This window comes from Adelges cooleyi, unplaced genomic scaffold, assembly GCF_023614345.1.
Source record: "Adelges cooleyi isolate 19-005CV unplaced genomic scaffold, UGA_ACOO_1.1 ACOO_flye_CR_arks_rails_tigmint_CR_PRNA_8, whole genome shotgun sequence".
In the NCBI taxonomy this organism is placed as follows: domain Eukaryota; kingdom Metazoa; phylum Arthropoda; class Insecta; order Hemiptera; family Adelgidae; genus Adelges; species Adelges cooleyi.
The window spans coordinates 4,925,520-4,949,285 of NW_026096513.1; the positions used below are offsets into that span (position 1 = coordinate 4,925,520).

General features: G+C 28.4%; 1 protein-coding gene and 1 long non-coding RNA gene across 3 annotated transcripts in view; one reads left to right on the top strand and one right to left on the bottom strand.

Moving 5' to 3' along the window:
• LOC126845814 (uncharacterized) lies at positions 1-22,098 on the bottom strand. Of its 2 annotated transcripts, XR_007686829.1 has the most exons (5): positions 21,967-22,098; positions 19,741-19,846; positions 17,155-17,287; positions 198-295; positions 1-93 (listed from the first exon to the last, which is right to left on the bottom strand). It is a non-coding gene; the product is annotated as an uncharacterized LOC126845814 (long non-coding RNA). The 2 variants fall into 2 exon arrangements; XR_007686828.1 differs by lacking the exons at positions 1-93; positions 198-295 and having other exon boundaries at positions 17,019-17,287.
• Positions 20,915-23,766, top strand: part of LOC126845813 (uncharacterized) — a 13,556-nt gene continuing 10,704 nt past the window's right edge. Inside the window, exon 1 of the mRNA XM_050584736.1 lies at positions 20,915-20,999. Within this exon, the coding sequence (XP_050440693.1) occupies positions 20,954-20,999 (46 nt within the window). The 5' untranslated portion in view covers positions 20,915-20,953. The remainder of the gene's footprint in view (positions 21,000-23,766) is intronic.

A 23,766-nucleotide genomic window follows, 5' to 3' on the forward strand; every position in this document is an offset into this window, starting at 1 on the left:
CCTATTCTATTTAGACAAATAATAAAACAATTATTTCTTTCAGTTAGTGTCAATGGAGAACTGTTCAACCATCATCTTTGACTCATCTTAAAACTGAAAGATATATTATTAATAAATAAGTTAAACGTTGAAATGTTAATTTTTAAAATAATAGAGATTAAAGCAATTAAAACAATTTTCCAAAAAAAATACCATACCTGTTGTTACCACATTCAATCAGACTAGAGATAGTTTCAGCAATCAAACCATTCTAATGAATAAGCATGTCGATAAGCTTCAGACGACTACCATCATACTGTAAAATATTATTTATTTATTTATTTAAGTTTAAACGGGCCTTGCCCAATTACATAAAAATAATAAAATACAATCGTTCGTGGTTCGTAAACAAATAGTATGCTACAATAAGAATACAATAAGTGTGATACAATGTATTGATAATTATTAACTAGAATTTTTAAGTATTAAATTACAATAAGTTTTAAACGAATGGAAATTGGGTGAGATGAACACATCAATTTTTAATTAATTTATGGTTTTCATTATTCTGTTGCTTGGGGTATTACTTGCACAATTATTTACTTCTATATTTAGATAAAATATATTTTTAGACCGAGTACTTCGAGTAGGAACGTGAAAGGAAAAACGACTTAAAAATTCAGAACAATCAATAATGCCGACAAAAAGCTTAGGTATATGAAAAATCTAAATCTAAACGCAAACGACGTTGTTTCATTGTTTCAAGGTCAAGAAGAGACAAAAATGGAGAGTAAGAAGAATGAGGTTCCCTGGGTATTGAACATTTAAATGAGAGGAAGTGCAAGAATTTTTGTTGAACTTTTTCTAATTTGCATTTAAGATTAAATTATTAAGGAGACCATATTGCTGATCCATATTCACGAATAGAACGTATAAAAGAGCAATATAAGGATTTTAAGGCATGTTTATCAGTAAAGTCGGCACAATTTCGATTAATAAAGCCTAATATTTTATTTGACCTGTTAATAATGTGACAGTCAAATTTAAGTTTATGGTCAAAAAGAATACCAAGGTCCCAAAGTCCTATGTAGTATTTCACCATTGATATAATAAATAACATTTGGAACCACTCGAGCCCTGCACAAAGTCATTAATTGGCATTTATTGATATTAAGAGAAAAGTTATTGATAGTACACCATTTATAAAAATTATTGAGATCAGACTGAAGTAAGTCAGCATTAACTTTACAATTTACTTTACGGAAAATTTTGATATCATCAGCAAACATTAATTTAGTGCAATTTTAAAAGGAAAGTTATTAATTTACTTGTATTAATAATTTTATTCACACAAATCAGTACAACATAGTGTATGTATTAACTTTGTCGCTACAATAATTGATCAATATATTTGTAACAACTGTGAATAAGTGAGTAAGTCGAATTTGCATTTTTTAGCACACCTTGAATAAATGTCTAACTCAACCAACAAGAAAACCTTGAGAGAAATGTGAGTTCCTGATTATGGCAGCTGGTCAGTTTAAAATCGTTCCCCTGTAAAATCACTGAAATCGACTACACACATATTCACAGTTGCTACAGATATATTATATTATGTTATATACAGGGTGTAATGTAAAGTTCTACCGAGCTTCAAATGACAAATTCAGGATGCTCTATGGGTACAATAAATAGTATTTATTTTTTTTTAAATTTTAAAACTATTTTAAATCACCATATATAATTTATATACACTGTTAAATCAGTATACATAGACAACGGTTTTTATTATTCATAAATAATCTATACTACTGCATATGAATCAAAGGAGATTCAATAAGTTATTATTATAGTAATTAATATGAATTTTATTTTTCGAGAAAACGGATTTAAGATTTTTATTAGAAGTAAGATGAAAGATTCAAATGTACCGTATCATGAATGTCTTGAAAATATTAGTTATATGAAACATTTTTCTATAAATTATTTTTTTACTTAGGTACACCGGCTTACAACCTACCATTTTTTATTTTTACGGTTTGGTGTTAACACCTTTGGCCGTTTAACCTCGGCTTAATCAAATATACGCAAGCCACAAGTGCTATTCTATCATAATTTGACTTTTGCATGCCGATGTAGCCAAAATAAAAAAATCTGGACAGGCTGTACATATAATATGATATTTCTTTTCATTGAAAAACAAATATTTCCAATCAGTTGTATACAATTTAGAAAAAAAGATCTCCAACCAGGGCAACGAATTGTCCCTTACTCCCCCCTCACCCAGTAAATGTGGTACCTATGACTTTAACTAAAAATACAATGTTTTGCACATTTTTATCATGATATAGCTTTTAATGATATTTGTACTCCTGCCGTGTACTGATTCGCGTCGAAGCGCTTATTTGAAAATGGTTTTATCACTTTCAGTTATAATATGGTCAGTTCTCACTATGCCCCGGCCCTACTGTACAGTTTTCTGTTATATCTTCATTTGAAACCATTTGATAATATCATTTGGATTTTATTGTCGGTATTATTTTCCTAAATAATAGCGTATTTATTTTCCTATGCGGGAACGTATTAAAATCACGTTGTAACTATTGTTATTTATTTTTGCTTGCAAAATTTAGAAAAAAAATACATTTTAATGTGATGTTTTGCATAGGTAGATATTTGTTCAAACAGTTACTTGTTATTTGTACATAAATGCTTGCAATATAAATATATAAAATATATGTACATCGAAAATCTTGAACAACATATTTTAGCGCACGTGGAACAACTGTGGTGTAAAAAATAGAGTTCGGCAAAATTACAAGTGCAAATGCTAAACGGTTACATTTTACTTAGGCAAAAGACAAAAAAAAAAAAAATATATTGGTACCGTTCCCTTTGTTTTTTTCATATTCTTATAAAACCTTCTGAAAATATTACACGGTCTTATCATCGTTTTATTTTACCAAATAATCGTCTATTTGTTTTCTTACACGAAAACATGAGAAAATGTGGTTTTTTTAAATAAAAAACCTAACCAACTAAGTGTTATGAATATTATGTTTTCATGTAAGAAAATAATTATGGCAAAATAAAACTATGATAAATAACCACATAAAATTATCAAAAAGGGTTCATTCCATAATGATAAAATACAGTGGAGACGGTAACCAATACAAATTGTTTGTTTGTATTAGATCGTATTTTATGTAAAACATTATTTGGAAACTATTAAAATTTTGCAACTGAAGCACGTGCGTATATTTGATTAAGCCAAGGTTAAACGACAAAAGGTGTTAACGACAACCGTGAAAATAAAATATAGTAGGTCGTAAGCCGGTGTACCTAAGTAAAAAACTTTTTTACAGAAAAATGTCTCAAATAACTAATATTTGCAAGACATATACGTTACATTTCAGTCCTTCATCTTACTTCTATTGAAAATCGTAACCCCGTTTTCTCGAAAAATAAAATTCATACTAACCATTTTAATAATTTAATGAATCTCGTTTTATTCAAATGCAATAGTATAGACTTTTTATGAATAATATAAACCATTGTTCAATTATACTGATTTAACAGTGTATATAAATTATATAAGGTGATTGGTTAATTATGACCGAGCGAATATTATAAAACGTAGAATACCTTTTTAAATTCTTCTTTTTCATACTTTCATAGTCGATGGCTGGCCAAAATTTGCTAATTTTTTATCAACAAAATCCCATCCTTTGTGTGTTAAGACCCTATGAATATCATTTTTTAAATGGTAACCTATACATTATTATCTTACCTTTTTAAGTTAAAAATAATTTTGTAAAAAATAAATTAAATTAAACTTAAAATTACTTTAAAGTTAAAATAATGTAAATTTGTTGAAAGATTTCCAATTTAAAGAGGAAAGGGTGACTTTATAATGTTTGGTCTCTTAAATTACCTTACAGGTATGATTTCTGGTCTAAGAATTGCACAAAAAAAAAAATATAAACACATCATGATAAAAGCTATATCTTCTTGGATACGCATCAAATAATTTAGATTTAATAAAATATCGATATCAGAGAAAAGAAAAGAACAATTTAGATTATTTTGACAAACTTTCGAAAATTGTCGACCTTCAAACATGTGTAAATTATATGTTTTGATTCTCTTTGATATACATCAAAATATATTCCACTACTAATAATAGTAAAATTATAATAATTATTTGAGAAACAAGATTTTACTATAATATCAGAATAACATTTGGGTTCATTCAATATCAATGTCAATTACTCATATGACAAAAAAAACTTAAACACAAACTCGTGAAAATAATGTATTTAGCTATAAAAGCCTAATGATTGTATTTCATATTAATACTGTGTATTATATTTTCCAATTTCTTACAGTAAATGAGTCATCTTCAATGAGTAACACTTATTTTATTCTATAGAAAACTATACAATAAAGATATTAGCTGCTATGGGTTTCGACATTTTTAGAAGTGCTTAATAGTTAATTATTTTATGGAGACATAAATGATAAGAATTAGTGAGCCTAGAAGTGATTTTGAACATTTTTAATATTCAGGGTATAATGAAAAATTATCCATTAAGCCATATCATTAAAATATGTTATATTTGATAAACTTCAATTTCGACTAAAGTTGCCGGCTTCCATTATTAGTATAAGCTATTAAGTACCAAGTATTCTCAAATTAGTTTCTCCAAATAAATGCGCCTTAACCTTGGCTTCTAGCCTCTTTAATCGCCAATTACAATTTGTTTATCAGAGAGTGTATATTTTATGGTTAAGGGTTTTAAATTTTAATTCTTTTTTTTTTTTTTAGAATATTCGGTAAATTATGTCTTCTCGGTCAAAATTTAACATCGGTAGTTGTTTCCCAAAGGTGGTAATTATCAATATTTAAAATCATTATTTTGCTGTTCATTCGGAAATTGTATTACGCCTTCTCGTTCCATTTCAAAATAATTTACATACAATTAAAATTGGTTTTGATTCTCTTGTTTGTGGTGAACATATTTTAATATAAAGGCTCAGCTACGCTTAGTGTCACGGACCAAAAATCTTGTTAACATATTTACTTACTTTTTTGCTAATTTCCTTATTTTTAACTTTAACCGTCGCGCATAGTAGACACCACCACCTCACCTCACCACACCAAACACACCACATGTAGTCGAACCGCACCATCGTCGTCCGGATTAAAAATAAACATTTGACCTGGAAACCGGCAGATATTATCACCAAACAGCACAAACAAACAAACTGATAGATACTTTCAAAGGCTTTGTCGAAATCCATAAAGATACTTTGGATTTTATTTTTTTGTTCTACATGTATACAGATTCTTCTGTCACTATGTTTACTTTGAAACCATATTGGAAACCTAGTAAAATTTTCTTCAAGGTATTTTTTAAGAGTAGATTATTTATTGACCTTTAAGAGAAAATATTAAATAATGAGATTGGTATATATGTAGTTTGAGACATCTGATTTTTTAGCCCATGTTTCAAACAACAAATGCCTGTTGATATCGTATAAAGTTTTAACTTTGTAATAATATTATTATTGTTTTTTATTGAGGACAAGCTATTTGGTTGTTTGGGTATTTAAATGTTTCAACCGTCTTTCTGAAATTACTGTAGCAATGTTTTTTAAAATGCTTTAAAATGACAAATGCTTTTTAACATTACAATCTTTGTGGTGTTTGAACATCATAAGAATTGTAATATTTTTCAAACAAAGTTTTTATGGATTTATATTGTTGTTTTTTTCGAAAACAAGTTGTTTCCCACTATAATTATTGCTTTACAAACAACTGACTAAAACAAGTAGTTTTTAACGTATAATTTTGTATTTATAAATTTTGCATTTATTTTACTGGTATAATTGTTGCAATATTATATTTTATTGAAATCGAACATTTTATTTTCTTAAATAGATCACAAACAATAAAGATTAATTGTAGGCTCATCATTTTTATAAATTCACCCGAAGTTTAGAAACCCGACAAATATCTATTGGTATCGTGAGGTATTAGTTTTAGCATTAAAAGAAATGTACTATTCTACTAAAACCGTTTTTAACGCTGTATTATTTTAAACAGTAAAGTATTCAACGTGTGTTTGTAAGCATATCGTGTTGTCGTGCAAAAAAAATGTTCAAACATTTAATAACGCAAATAATAAAACGGTGTACGGTTTTAAAAAAAAAATACTTGTCTTTGATAAAAATTCTGTACACCTCTACTTCCCACCCTTCCTACTGTCCTAAATTTTAAACTTTAAAGCCTAACACCTTTTAAGTTTTTGACTGGGTCATAGTTAACTAATCATCCGGTTTTATATATATATATTTAAAAATTAACGTTTGTATTTATTTTCACATAGATAGTTTACAAAAAAAAGGAGCACAGTGGTGTCGAGGCGTGGAGAGGACGGGGAGTTCCCAAGTCTACAATAATTATTATAACTGATAAAACCACTATCAAACAAACCCTTCGATACGAATCTGTGGTTAGTATGTTCAAACCAGTACAGTCTAAACCAAGCACAATAAGAAAGTACCTATTAAAGCAGTGAGGCGCAGTGTCTACGGATTAGTAAAAAAAGGATTATTTGAAAGTGATTATATCATAAAAAAATAACTTAAAAATAATTAGGTAAATTTATTTGATACTTATCATCAATATTTCTCAATAAAATTGTATAAATCCCTCATTTTTAAAAGTGTTTCACCAATAATCTCAAAAAAATCACCAAATTTGGCAACACTGGTCATTCAAGACGTCCCCTTTACACATAGCCCATATCTGCTTTAGTTAAAAGAGTTATCATAGAAACTTAAGTTAAACTGAACAAACAAAATGAATGCGCATTTATCAAGTACTACTCTGAAATCGTTATAGCAGCAGCCGTTAAAAGAACTAGAATCATTTAAGTTTTAAACCCCAGCGATAAAATAATCTTTCAAGTTTCTTATTATATGTTAAACAAAATATCGTCATGTATTTTTTATTTGTTTCAAACGCAAGACCTACCGATTGGGTAGTTATGAATTTGTTGTATCCGAATGACGTATCATTAAAAAAAAAAAAAATTATAATAATTATAAATACTCTATAAACCTAGTGAAGTATTATACATTAGCAAAATACATAGGAAATATAACAACTTTACAATGCCGTAACAAACAAATAAACTGGTAAACTTAAAAATTCGCAAGAAAATATTTTTTAAAAATTGTTTTCTACATACTTATCAAATAAATGATAGTTTTTTACATTTAAAAAAACCCAACACAGTTGGGTAGAGGCATAGTGGGGACGAAGGGTTCACAGATTTTCAGGAATATTATTATAACTTAAAGTGATTTTATCTCTTTCAATTAAGCCCTTCGATAAGGATTAGTAGCCGTATTGTGATTAATATATATTTGATCAACTTTAATCTCTTCTATCAGTTAAACTATGAGTTTCTGGTATATATCAATTGTAATAAAAATAATTAGGATTAGAGGAAAGAAAAACAGATGGTCGAGCGCAAAACAAAAATTACTGCAAACTAGTTACAAAATATATTATGCCAGCACACTCGCCTTCGCCAACGACTGAATCTGGAAGCTCTGGACTTAATAAAAATAATTTTAACGTAGAAAAATCCCTAAAAGATTTTTATAAATCATTAAAATCTTTACATACTGGTACTCAAACAATAAATTGAACCAAGAAAATAAATCTACAACAGTTTTAAGTAAATTAGAGGAACTATTATTTGAAGTAATATTCTTAAATCTCAATTAGAGACACTCCGTTCTAGCTACCCTACTAATAACATGACGCCTACCCTTTCTTTCTCTCGATATAGTACATGAACTAAAAGAAAGAGAATCTTTAGAAAAAGAATATTTAACGCTATTAAATATTCGAATAATGACTTAAATTTATTAGAATGTATTTTGTTAAATTTGTTATGTAATAATAAAATACTGTACTTGAGCCCTTCAGGTGTTTATATTTTATATTATAAATAAACAATACAATTACCTATAATTATTGCATACAATTAGTTCGAATCATGTCGAAACCTTTTTAATTACTTTTGAAGAAATTCAATTTAAAGATTAAATCTACTGTTAAATGGTTAGTTTAATTTTAAAAGCTTTAGTATAATACTTTAAAATTATTTTTGCCACCCGATGATTGTTATTTTAATTGTAATTACTTAGTTAAAATTCAGCCAGATACAAACATTTGAGATTATGACTTTTTAGCAATAGGTTTTTAAAAAAACCAAAGTGTCACCTTTGGTTTACCATTTTAAATCAAATGTTTTATACGGCATAATGGGAAATGTGGCAGTTTTATTTTTATTGTTAAATTGTTAAAATGTGGCAGTTTATTATTTTTTCATGCGTGTCATCCGGTCAGACTTATTATAAATAAGTCTTTTTATGTTGAAAATTAAAACGCCTCAAATCGAAAAGTAGCAAACCTTAATTACTATACTTAACTATAAAAAAACAAAAAACTTATATATTATATTCTTTAGTTAGAAGTTTATAGAGAATACGATACGTTTTTATCTAGTCTTTGAGCTGTTTGGGGAGCTATTCTGAGATTGAAGAGCCTAGGGCCATTCCAGGTTATATGGCCATATGCATGTTAATATTGGAAAAAAATGCGTTTGCATAGCATGTTATTTTAAAGTAAAAAAATGTCAATGGCGTTAAAGCGAAATTTCTAGAAATTTGTTAATAATTATAAAATATAACAACTCAAAAATGTCCCAGGCAATTTTTATTTAATAGGTTGCATTAAATAAGATTATTTTTTTCAACTATGGGGATAATAAAAAAAAATAAATGTATTAAATACTCTATTATTTGTTTAATAACATATCTTATTTTTTATATTTCTGTTTTATTATCAAAACCATATATCACAACCGGTATTGTTTTAAGTTTTCTCAATTTGCAATAAATAAAGATTAAACTTATATTTTATCGGTGCATAGGTTTGAATAGAAAATATATTCATTTGCCGTTAAAACGAAATTGTTTTTGTGTTTTTGCTGTGGTTATTCGTTGTATTATTTGTACAAATGGTTCGGATATGATAATATTTCACTGAAAAACAACTAATGTTTTTTTTTTGCAAACAAGGTACCCACCACATTTTTGTCTGAATTCGTGCATGACTTGCTGTTTTACAAAAAATGTAAGCCATAACAGGATTGCTTTGAGGTGATCTTATGTTAATATTGGAACTACACTTAGCCGGTATACTTGAGTTTAGTCATAGTTCTAGAAAAAGTTACTAAAAAATGTTACGTTCAAACTTATCATCATGGTTTGATCTCACTATCGTAATGGTAATAATTTGTACTTTTGCACAAAATGCCGAAGTGCAATCGACAAAACTTCATTTGGGTATTTTGGATACCCTTCATGATAATCAGGAAGAGATGGAAGAAGTCCAGTCGGGAGGCAGCACATTTGAAAAGGATAACGAAACATTCAAACGATTCCAACTCAGCTATGCTTTATCTGCGTTACGTCACATGCACTTATCCGAAGAATCCCTGTTTAACTCTAACGAGGAGTTTATTTATCTTCGAATAGATGACTTTATATTGTTTGATGTTGAGGCCGCTTCAATGTTAGCATCCGTTCAAAGTGTGCCCGTACGTAAGTCTTTAGAGGACGTTCTATGGTTACTATGGTTTTACACGGACAAAGTACGTAGGTTATTGAAGGCATTCTCTAAAGGTGAAGTGATTGATTCGTTAAAACCCCAGTTTATGTTTAAAGCTCATCGATCCGTTAAGGAGTCTCTGCAACTTTTTGTGGAATCAAATATGGAGAACTTTGAGGACGTGCAAAAAAAACTGGATGAAATAAAAAAGGAGAAAATATCAGATAAAGAAGCCCGGAGGACATTAATTTCCAAAAACAAAAAGTTGCTAAATGAGCAAATGGCGTTCAACGAAAAGTATGGATTCTCAACTGACGACAAGAAATATATATCGTTTCAAAGTATAACAACTTTTGACAAGTTAGTCGAAATCGGAAGAATTGTTGTCGAATATTGTGACGAACCATACTGGACCAATGTAGAACATGAATTGCGTAATATGTATGATACCGCGATGAATCTGTATGTTTCGATTAGCTATCAGGTTATATACTTATGGCATTTTAAAAACGGAATATTTAAATTACTTAAACTTGTATTATTAAATCTTATTGAAAGTTATGCATATAGTAATAACATCACATCGCTGGACGAAGCCATGAAATTAAAGTTATCAGAATTCTATGAATGTCTTGGAAATACGCCATATGATGACTACTCAATAGAAATGTTCGGAGATCGTTCAATTTATAACAATTTATACAATGACGTCATGAGAAATATTAACACGGAAAACGAATATTGCCCAAGCTGTACTAAAATTGAAAATATTTCCGAATATTATTCGATACTATTTGATAAACCTAAAATGGTAATATCAAAACAAATTCAAGAGCCGCAAAATGTATACTTATTTGTCGAAAAAGTAAAACATTTATTTTCTGATGTCAACAAGAATATTGCGAAGTCATTTTATTTAATTCCTTTCGCCAAATCATTTGAAAAATTTAAAGAAATAGAAAACCCCATACACGCAACAAAAGAAGAGTGTACATCAATTTAAAGTTGTTTACGAAATTATTCATTACATTTATACTACACGAGTGTGTTAAAAATATAATTCTTTGTGTGTGTTGCAACTAGTTTCCAAAATTGTATCTAGCTATAAGTTATCAATTTAAAATATTATTCACTCCGTTCGAAATTAATAAAGTTTGTGTCAATTGCATTTTAAAATTATATAGTTGTTATGTAATTATTTTTGGATCGTAATAAATTTCAAAGTAATGTAAACCATTCTACATTGTTGATTCCTGTTAATATATTTTTCTACTCTCGAATTAAGGATTTTGCAATAGTATAATGATTGAATGAAATATTTACTATAGGTTGTGTAACGATTCGTTTTCAAGAGGCTTTTGTTATATTTAATAAGCTATTATTTACATAAAGCTATAACTAAAAGGTGCCGCATGATCATTAGTTAAATAATGGTACGTTATATAAACTAACTTTGTCTTTAATTGAGTAAAAATTGAGTAAATGTACATCTAATGCCTTAATAAGACCATGGATGTAGAGTGAACATAAGTGTATTTCTTGTAATCAAGTAGGTTGTCAATTATCTGAGTCAACGAGGAACTTCTACTTCTAAAATATCGTCGCTCGATCAATAAAAGATGCGTGAAATTTTTATATTATAACTACACTAAGTAATAGGAATAATTAAAATTAGGGGTAAAACCTATTTATCGAAAACTATCTATTCCTAACTCCGCGGATAAAAATAGGTGATGGTAGTTTGATTTCTGTTTATTCAGTTTCCTTATTTAGGTTGTGACTGTCTGATCTATTTCGATATTTTCGTCTTCAACATTATCGTTGACGAGTGAAGCGTATCTATTTGAGGATGCAAAAAGAATTATGTCTTTCTTATTTGTCCCTACTAATGATGTAGTTGATATCGGTTTGGATTTGGATTTGACCACTTGAAAATCAGGGTCCTTTTTTGTTGATAGATATTTTTGTTGTTGGATGAATATTATCGTCCTGTACTAAAATCCAAACTTCCGCTTCATAACAAAATTCTTATTTATAAGTCAATGTTATATAATAAGAAATAATAAAAAAAAGAATTTTTTTTCCTGTTATAAAAAAATGCTTTAACTACTATGAAATCGGTATGATTATTCTAAAAAAAATCTGGCGGTTAGGTAATCGTATGTCGCTAAAAAAAAATGGCCAAGAAATGAAAACAAAAATATAAAATATTTCTTTTTTCATTTTCCCTATAAATGAAAAGAAACAAATTTTAACTACAATGACACCGATGTAATTATGCGAAAAAAATCTCTAGGCCCTAGGGCATATAATATGTCTGGTAGAAAGGCATTTTTATTTTATTAAAAAAATTTTAGATTTAATTGTAAAATTAAATACCGAGTGATTTTTCTAACGCCTTACTCTAGTTTGTTTTTTAAATAATATATCATTTGTTGTTTTTCTTGTAAAAACATTCTAATATCTATTTTTTATTCTAAAAACATGGAGTTTGCCATTTGTATAGCTGTAAATTATAGTTATTTTTAAAACCAAAAAATCATGGTTCTCGGACCAGAAAAAATATTGAACAATTGTTGGTGAACAAAATAAATAAAAAACTTGTAGCATATATGATCGGTTTTTTTTTTACATTTTTTTATCTTTACTAATAGTTTAAAATTTAATTTAATATTAATGATTTAAAATAAAAATGTTTTGCAAGTGTACTAGTTTATTTTTCACATCTTATTTGCTGTCATTTTACCTAATTCGTTTGTTTAAAAATATATAATATTTTGTGCTTTCAGTTCACAGTTTTACCAGAGCCGAAGTTGACTTCATCGTCACTGATTATTTTTTTTCTGAATAGTTTAATTTATTATATACTTTTATTAAATATATATGTTTATGTATGTAGTTTGTCATATACAGTGTAGTTTGGATTAAATAATAAATCATTTTGCTATTATTTATTTTATTGACTTTTATTAAATACATATTTGTATATGTATATAAGTTTTTTTTTCTGAATAGTTTGATTTTATTATTAACTTTTATTAAATATATATGTTTATGTATGTAGTTTGTCACATACAATGTAGTTTGGATTAAATAATAAATAATTTTGCTCTTTCATTTTGTCATTATTTATTTTATTAAAATGTTAAAATGCCAATACGTGGAATTTAAGAAAGTAATTAAATATATTTTTCTTACACTAGTTATTATGTTTAATTTAATAACCAACCTATGACTATTAGGCAGCCCACTTATTTTATTTTTATTAAAATAAAGTAATGATCAATATAACTATAAAATTATATATTAAATTAAAAAAATGTCCATCGTTTACAAGGTAGTATAAGTTGCCCTGGTTGTGTATAAAGATTCATCTTATATTTTATTATACGTTACCTTGTATTACATAATATGAAAATGGCATAACGCCGGTTAGCTGCTACGAAAAATGGTTGATTCCGCCTGTAAGCGTGAAAAGCGGTTTTATTTTGTGATCCAAAAAAATATGTTATTGGGAAACTTGTGTTTGATCGAGAGTAGCGCACATGATGACTTATGTGTGCTCGTGCCTTAAAACCTGACATTGAACGCTGACTTATAAAGTGTAAAGTGAGCACTAATTCCTAACCGTTAATTACCTAGCTAAAAGGTACTTTATTAGGCTGAAAATTAAAAAAATTCTAGTCTTCCCCTTGAAAACGTTGACAAACCTAAAAAATATTAACCTTTTTATCTAAAAAAGAGTGAAAACTTTTTCTTTATTTCGCCTTTTTTAGGTGTACTTTTAAGGCTTAAGGTCTGAAAATGACCGGAGGTTAAGGAAGGATTCCGAAGGTAGATCTTTAGTCGAGCTAAAACATAGATTAGGATTTTCTGAAAACTCTTTAGTCAAACTTTATTTTATTAAAAATAATCCTAAACAAGTCATCAAGACCAAAAAAACAATATTGATTTATTGTTAATATTTGACCAACCCTAATAGCATTCACTCTAATACTAAAAATATAGTTTTAAGCACATTGTAAGTTTCATCTTTGTTTTATAGGTAGGTATGCATACGTTTTTTTAAAAATATTTATTAGAAAAATTTAGTATGTAAGCAGTACATGGTTGAAATACATTCCGTTGTTTTGTTCAAAGAGTCGACAAAATATATAAGTTGTATACGAATCTTGAATATTATATGTCGGAACGTGTGTGAAGGGTAAGTATTGTTGACTTAGGTGTGATTCTACGTTCAATTTTTTTTTATATAGGTAAAAAAACTAAAACACATATTGTTGTTGTGCTCTTGACGATTCGTCATGATATAAAGACATACGATTCGATAGAAATATATACCTACCTACATGTTTTTCTCGAATATCAAAAATTGTCCTAAAACATAATTTGTACCCGACAAAATATACACATTTCATAATATAATGATCTCTGATTAGCAGAAAGAGATTCTATTCGGGGAAGCTATTTCGGCAAAAAAATAAATAAATATAAACACGTTAGCAAACATAAAAAATACATCATTGTTAACAGTAAAACATTTTCTCTGCCCACAAAAATTGCAATAAATAAAAAACTTATGTTATATTATTAGATTTGGATAAGTAGATTTAGAGATTTATATCTTGATCATAACAAATAAATAAAGTTACACTAATGTGCCAAAGTAGAGATCAATAGTTCTTTAAAAGAACAAAATGATTTGGTTCAGAAATCGAGCGGACAACAAAAACTATTTTGTTTTTTAATCTAGCTATTTGATTATAATATAATTGTGTCGGTTTGTCTTTTTTTTTTTTAGAAAACCCTTTCTTTTCTCAATACTTTAATTAGGTATTTACTTAAATTACTATTCGAATGATTTCAAAATTATTTTGTTCATTACTGGTTTTTATGTTAAAACCGAATTTTGTTGCGTAAAAATTTGGTAACAAAACCAACATTATCTTTAGAAATTAAAATGTTACAACTATAAGTGATAAAATTAGTTTAAAAAATCATTTTACACATTAAACCATTAAAATCTATTTAAAAACCAAAACTATATTTGCCATAAAGTTTTATTTCTTTTTGTTTGATATGTATCATTGTGGCCTTAAATAACAATGTTTTAATTTTTAAAATTGCGTTAAAACTTTTGGATAAACGCTAGTACACAAATTATCAAATAATTTAATCGTAGGTAAAGTAGCCTTTTAGCTCAATATAATGTTTTGTTTTATTCGGACTGTGCTGGCTTACACTGTACTGGTTTAGACTGAACTTAGTTTGAGCTGTGCTTGGTGTTTAGAATATGTTGGGTTAAACTATGGGGTGGTTTTTTTTTTAAAACTATGAAAGCGCAAGCTGAGTGAATAATTTTTGGTATTTATCACACAATGTTATTTCAAGGTCATATTTCTTCAAAACTTCTTTAAATAGTGGCTCATTCTCTTTGGAAATCCACCTATATTAATCCAATTCTTAAAAAAGGTAATAAATCATTCATTTCAAACTACAGTCCTATATCAATAATTTCTGTCCTCCCAAAAAATATTTTCTAAAATAATAAATAATAATTTTATACCTTTATTTAAAAATATTTTAGAACTACAACAACGTGGATTTTGTTATAATAAATCATCGCCTACCAATTTAATAACTATAAACCATCACATGTATCTTTTTCAATAATCAACAAACTGAAGTTAATTATACTGATTTTGAAAAGCATGCTATAACATATCCACGATTCAATGTTTTTCCGGGGAGCGGAGAAAGTAACAATATTTTTTTTAATTTGCCCACTTATTTTAAAAACGCTGCCATTTTGAATATTTTTTAACTGATATTTATAAAATTGGTAAAAAAATATTAGGTTATTATTTAAAAGTTTTTTTTTTACGTTTTCAATTATTGTTTTTATCGTTAATCTTCTAAATCAAAAGAAAAATCAAATTTTACCAAGAAAAAGTATCTTTTTTTTATTTCACTACACGTGGCCTTTTTAAATATCAATTACATAGACATTCTACCTTTGAACTATGATGAAAACATATTTTGGTTAGAGTGTCTAATTCGATAAAAAAAAAGTTTTATCAACTTCTAAAATGCCCATTGCTTTGTGTTCCATTCAATTTAAAATTGGTGATAAATGTTCAAAAATTAAGGGGTTTTCCTTGTAGGCCAATGCGAAACAATAAGTCGTTAACTATAAGTCCATGTATACGTGTATTAATTATTTAAACTGTTAGAAAGTGAAGTTTTTGCATATTTTCGCATATAGGTGCATGTGTTTCAAAGGGGACACCGAGTTCAAAAGTACACAAATGTTTAAAAATATGATTTTTCATTAAACTATTGTTTTTCTGAGTTCTTGCCTAAGCATTTACTCGAAAACACATTTCTTTTATTATAGAAAAACACTTGTTTGGTTCGTTTAAATTTTGCACTGTTTGCATAAATAAAATACAATGTTCGTATGTGTACAAACTATTGTACAAAGCCAAAAGACTGTGACTATTTTTTAGATACCCATGTTTGGGTTGCATTATAATGACGGCGTACGAAAAATACTCTTGTTCTTTAGAATTTCAAGGCCAACTTAACTTGTTGACGATTTTTTTAAAGTTATGATAAAACCACCTATGTGAATCATTTTTTAATTTTTTTCCATACAATGATACTTCAAGGTCATTGTGATTTTTCAGACCTCCAGTAACAGAATTTAACGAGGGGTCATTTCAAAATCTCTTATTGAAACCTGTATATTAATTTAGTTATGCTTGTTAGGCTATTCTTTTGGTAAAATGTAATTTTTTATTGCATGCATTGATGTATGAATAATAAGTATTTATTTTTTCTTATTTCAATAAATTCGTTTGAAGGCCCATGACAAATAAATACCACAACTTATGTGTGCTAAATACGTTTCCGTATTAGAAAACAAACATCAAATCACACCAGATTTTTTTTCTTATTTCAATAAATTTTTTTGAAAGTACAAGATAAATAAACAATACAACTTATGTTTTTACTATGTTTCCGTGTTAGAAAAATAAATACAGCACTAGATCCAATTCCGCTAAAACTTTAACTCGTTCTTTTTTTGGTTTTTATTGAACCAAATATTCAGACTGAAATCTTTCTTTAAGAAATATTATTTTAGAAAGTTATTAAATAAAAACATTTTACTAGTAATATTAGATTAGGATGCGAGGAAATTAAGTAGTATCGTAAATAGATAAATGACAGTATTTGACAATACGTTTTCAAAATAAGATACTGCGTTTAATTATTATTGAACTCTTTATTTAAACTAATCAATTAATAATGTTTCTATTTCAAACTAAAGAAGGTGTACATTTTTAATATTAAAACACACAATACAACAACAATCTTCGGGAATAAAGAACATAAAATTATTAAAGTAACAAATATGTTATTCTAATATTTTCTACACTATATATTACTAATATTATGTAATGTATATTATATACCAGCGTATTTTGCGTTAACTATTTTTTCAATATCGTACGAATATTTTCTCGTTACCTCCGCTTAGATCTGGAAAACTACTGTCTATGCTCTTAAGTTCTTTCCAAAATCGATCCCAACTGAACGTTCCCGAGTCTAGAAACAATCATATTACAGTAGAAATGCATTAATGAATTGTTTTTTAATTTATTGATTTTATTTTCTTGACAATTGTAAAATGTTAGCGTTGTTTTTTTGTAGTGACAATCTCTAGTAGTTTTTCTATAATATAATAACATGATGTTTGACAAGTATAAATGGTTAACAATTTTTTTTTGTCATTTCCACAAATCACAATTTTTTTATACATTTTGGTCGAGAGTGTAAAAAATTAGAATGATAATAACTGTAAGAGGACAGTTAACGCAACCGAATAAAGAAATAGAACTATAATATACTATAGTATATTTTGTAATTCTGTGTTCTTTATTGTACTGCAAGAGAAAGTGTCCAAATAAAATGACTGTAAAGTTTTCTCGGTTTTACCTAATCCGGATCAGTTTACCGTTTTATGGACATGCTACATGGAAATATCGGTTTAGTGGCTTAGGAGATATGGCGTGTACACACAAAATTGAAAAAAACTCATCTTTGTAAAACAATATTTTCTTCGCATCGTAGCAAAAGTAGGTTAGGTTGCCAAAAACACAAACGAGAAAGTCTAACCAACTGTGTAAAGAATAATATATTGTATTATACACAATATTTCCAGTAAAAAAAAATGGGAAATCAGGTTTTTGCACTAATTTTCAACGGACTATTTTAATGTACAAACTTCACTGTATTCATCTTGGCGTTTTGTGATTGTATAAAACACATTATTGAGTTCAAGTCAATAATTTTACAAAACTGTATTATCAAATATGGCTATAAGACAACGTTGTGTGGCATATTCACTTCTGATAATTTAAATACACAATATTCGTGCCGTGTGTTATCATAGTTGTATCAACCGACTAAAAGATGAGTTACCCGAAGAACTACGAATGTCACCGGTGATTTTTATTCAGAACAACGATAAAACGACCTATGTAAAAAGTATGTCTATGGGAAAGCTACTGGAACTTCGAATAAATAAATTCAACGAACTCAAATGCAGTTGCCTGTTCATAGCACATTTTCATTTTTCAATAGCCAGAGAATTGTATCAAGTGTCAAATCCTGGGTCAATAGACAGTATTGCGGTCGAGTATACGGTAAGTTTCTTCGAACAAGCGGACAAGATGGTCTGTACCTTTCACAATGTACACGGGGGATATGCTTACAACAAAGGAGGAATTCTAAATATTTATGAGATATGGCTGCTCTACGATTTGGCTTTGAAAATCCAAAACATTTTTCACCCAGACGTCGACACTCCCAAAAGCGTTTTACAATAATTATCAATGCCCCCAAAAAAGATCATATAAATGCACAGCTTTGTCGTAGAAGACTTTGACAAATATTTCGAATTAAATTGCGACGGTAGAAATTTCTTCGACATCAAATCCGACACTTGTAAATGGTGAAATTTATAAAAAAACATTATTAATACGAACATGATGCTCTTGCAAAATCATTGAACTTATCGTCTGTAGAGCTTACAAAATTAAGCAATAAACCTACACAAGAAAAGGTTAATAAATATCTTGAAGATGTTAAATCTACATTTATAGATCGATTCGCTTACAAAAAATATGAAGTATAACAATGTGTATGCCGATCGTTTTGACTGGTTGTTAGGAGATAGATCCTCAGACAAGGGTACGTTGACCATCATTTTTTAAGTATTCATTTTTCATTCTAATTACTGTCAATACTTATTAATGCGTTCAAATTAAAAAATTTTGTAATTTATTTCATTTTTAGCGTAATTAATTTATTATATAATTTGTATTAATAATATTTATTAAATTCTTTCATTCGGATTTAATGACGAAGCATAAATTCTGTGTGTTTTGATGATTTTTTTTTTTACAAGTTATTGATATACAATATCTTATCTTCAGTCTTTTTTTCAGTTCTAAAGTCTTAAAATTGCGCCTAAAATATAAACAAAAAAACGAAAACAAATGTCAAACCTTTTGGGGGAAGGGGGGTGCAGGGTTATTATAATTTAGATGTGAAGCTATTTGTGGATAGGGGCATGCCTAATAAATATTGTAAGAAAATTTTGCGCAACCAATTTTGGTTGTCATCACCAATTGTGGATTAAGTCATCCGCATATTAGTAGAATTACAGTTGAATGTTAAATATCTTCGAGTTCTATTTCTTATTTTTTTTTATTCGATAAAGCATTTTGATGCGTTAGGTACCTTATTATTTTGAACAATTTTTTTTAAAAAAGTCATAGTTTTAACATATTTTCTAATTTGAACACATCTCATGTTTTTTGGGATTGCGCATAAACTTTTTGAAAACTGAGTTTCCCCTAAGCTGTGTACACATATGGGCGTGCTATTATTTAAAATGTAATTGAAACCCGATTAAAAAAACTCCCGTTGTACAGCGTTGTGTAGAAATTAAAAAAACATGTTCATGAAGCGAAATATAATAAAATAAGCATTACATGTTTTATCCATAAGATATTTGCTTTTTACATAAGAGGCAACATCTTGCGAGGACAGTGTATTAGACCCTCTATCCCTATGATCAAGAAAATATCTTCTCGGCTCCTGGAAAACATAAAATTGAATATATAATTATTGAATATATATATATATATATATATATATAATAGGGTAGTCGTTAATTTCGATTTTGAGGAGCGAAGTATAGAAATAGATTTGAAATGTCGAAAACAAAATGCCCTAATTTTTTCAGATTTTTCACTTAAGAAAAACAGGTGCCGCAAATCATGAGGCCCTGGTATTGAAATAACATTGCTATTATTTATTTTCCAATAATTGTTTTATTACAATGGCTAATTAACTGCCAAACAAATTTCAACTATAAAGAATTGTCAGGGATTGGTGCTTATACAAACGAGAATGTAGATAAAAGACATTTTGTTTTCGACATTTCGAACTTATTTCTATACTTCGCTCTTAAAAATCAAAATTAACGACCACCTTAATATATATATTTAATATTAACGATGCTATGGACCTTAAATTTAGATAATGTTTTATAATAACTTAATGGAAAAACTACCATTAAAACTTTTTTTAATAGTAAAACAAAATTACCTTAGCAATGTGATAAACTATTTTTGCTATGGTCAAAAAATAAATTTCAATGTAGAACTTCTTATTTTTTACCTCAGAAATATATTTAAATTATACTGAAGCATGAAAAGAACAATATAAAATACACAAGTTAAATAAAACAGTATCCTGAAGCAACACCATCTATTATGACATTTTTTAACATACGTTTGTTATATTTTGCTACTAAATATTCATCATGCAATTCTATATTAATTTGGTCTATACTGGTTTATATTTTGTTAAGTTGTGTTAAACTATAATCGTTATGGAACTAAATGAAGAATAATAGATAGGAAAAGAGACAAAAATGTGTCTATGTAATTTAAATATGTTTCTGAGAAATAAGCGAAAAAAAAATTAACTTTTGTTAAAAAGTCGACTTTATACATAATTGTCCAAATCTAGTTACTGTTGGATCCGCTTACACACACGCATGTGGTAAATTGGCCACCCTGCCTGTGCCGCTACCACCGGTTTACGGGATAGCGTTAATATAACGCATTTCGACACACTCTCGCTCGTTCTTCTGTCCGGTGTGCGCATCGAACGTTTTGGTTACCGACGCGAGCGCCGATGTCCATCGCCGCCATCTTAGCCTTCGCCTCATGGTTTTATGTCGGTAATTAGCAAAAAAAAAATCATTTTGTGTTGTTAATCGTCCTAACGATTCGCGCGTACCCTTGTACGCACTATAGTTAATCGCCCGGACTACACATAGTCGTGTTTTGTTGATAATCGCCCTAGCGATTCGCTCGTACCTCTGTACGCAATATAATAAAATCGCCCATGCGATTCGCCTACATCCCTGTGCACATTACGATCTAATAAAATCGCCCTGCGATCCGCATACACCCTGGTGCATAATTAAGTCGCCCAGCCGACCGGTGGTGTGTGTTGGAAGATTCCATGTATGTGGTCACCATCGAGTCAACGTCGATACACGTGCAAGTGATCATTAGTCGGTAAGTACCGTAGCTTATAATATATTTGTTGTTTTATATTGTTGCGCCGTGTGGCATTAGATTATAAGTATTCTTCCCCCTGTCCTCATTATTTAATAGTCTTACATTGGTATTATCATGTGTTAATACATATAATTATTTATCGCATTTCATTTCTACGTATCTATTTATTGTTCAGTACCGTCTCTTTATCTACATACCATACAGTCCATTTTATCCCTTTTTATCTCAAGAATCCTTTAATATATTGAAATTGAACCACGCTAATAATCCGACCCAACCCGTTTTATAGATATCCGGGCGGTCGATTAAACAGTTACCGATCAGTCACAATCTTTTTAATTAAAAACTCAATAAAGTACATACGTTAGCATTTAAGTTTTAAAACTTGATATAAAAAATAACTAATTTAGGAGGGGGGTTAAAACTTAAAAACACGAAAGTATGTGAAAAATTGAGATAAAATTATATATATATAAGTTATAATATGAATAAAAATAAAATATATATATTCTATAAAGGTATAATTGTATGTATATTAACATATTATAAATTAATATATCTTTACAGTGTACGATATCAGCTAAATTATTCATAAAGACGTAATACAAAATTGGAATATACCTTGGCGGGATCTTCAGCATTGCCATTTTGAATACAACAAAACAATGCAACAATTAAAATGCACTTAAAAAACATTTCGAGTTTGTTTCAACTGTAAAAATATTTCAAAAACTTAAAATGTGAATTTTACCTCAAGAGATACCAAATGATATCCTGTCTTAGCATTAGCCCGGTTTTATAGTGATTTAGATACAAGGAAACAATACAGTATTTGTAAAAGCAGGTAAAATAGTAGTGATTTTGTAAACATTACTGTTTATGTTAACACTTTAATCCTATACTCCGTACCTATGTATGTTTGCTTTGAGTACTTAAATTCATATGTATGTATAACAGATAACTGTTTGGACAAGTACACGGAAACATCAAAACATGTTTTATTTCTTATTTAGATTTGAAAAATAATAACAATAACGAAACGGCATAATATTTCCAATAGGTTTCAATGCTATTAAAAAAAAAGTCAGTACAATGGGGTCAAGGAAATAAAATATATTACAACTTATGTGTTTTGAGTGCGGTTCCGTGTTAGAAATCAAACATCACATCACACCAGATTTTCTTCTTATTTCAATAAACTGTTCCTATAGCACATAACAAATAAAGAAACACATCTTATATGTTTCGAATACGTTTCCGCGTTAGAAAACAAATATAATCTTAACATGACATAATTTCTAGTAGGGTTAGTGCATAGTGATGACTGAGCATACCTTATGGGATAAGGGAGGGTGTTTATCGACTGTCTAAAACTAATTTTGCCGTTGTTTTTCATATTTAATCAATAATTAAAATAATGAAAATATTTTGCAAATTAATGTGGATTATGTAATTCACTCACACATAATATTCTCTATATTAAACGAACAAAACTATTTAATGATGTGCATTAACTAGAATTACAGGACGGACCACCTGTCTGGTTATGCCGGTCAACTTTTGTCACTAATATTTACTTTTATCGACGCTATTGAAGTCAAGTGGTACACTTACTAGTTAGCATTATACAGTAGGGATCTGCATTGGCGGCGTTTCCGGTTCAAAATAATTTATTATAATATTATCAGTTGTTTTTTATCAGTCAAACCCACGGGCTTAGAAGTTAAGGTCGGTTAACTCTACTCCCATTCCCATACACAGCATTCAACACTTTAACGACGAGCGCTACAATAGCTAAATGGTTTTATAGATTTAGAACTTAAATAATAATACCGCTAAATTTAAAAAAATGGGACTTTTTTTATACTAACCAACAACTACGCCATATTGAATTTATACTACTTATATTATACACGCGTGATCTTATTGATGTCTGTATTAAATATTTTTTAGTGCCAAATAAATGTCTTAATAAGTATAAAAAGTTTGTCTTTTCTATTCCCAATGACAAAACCTTAAGGGAGAATTAGTTGGTGGCTTTACGAATAAAACACTTTATAATATATTTGAATTATTGTTTAAAACTCAAACTAAAGTATTATAGTTGCTACAAATGAACACCACGGCTGATAATATCGAATATTGTATACCTACACATATCATTATAGTTCTACATCTCTATAATTTAGCTTAGATCTATAAATATTATTTAATTTATTAACATAAATAATTGATGATATTTTCCATTTGGTTGGTAAAAGTAATTTCTTGGTATTACCCATTAAGTTAATTTATATATGACATTTTTAAAAACCTTTAGCTTTAATAATCTTTTCGCGGCTAAAACAGCGGAAAACGTGCTGAATTTTGTATTCTATAAAATATATTAAACAGATCATTTTTATTTTATACAAAAATTAC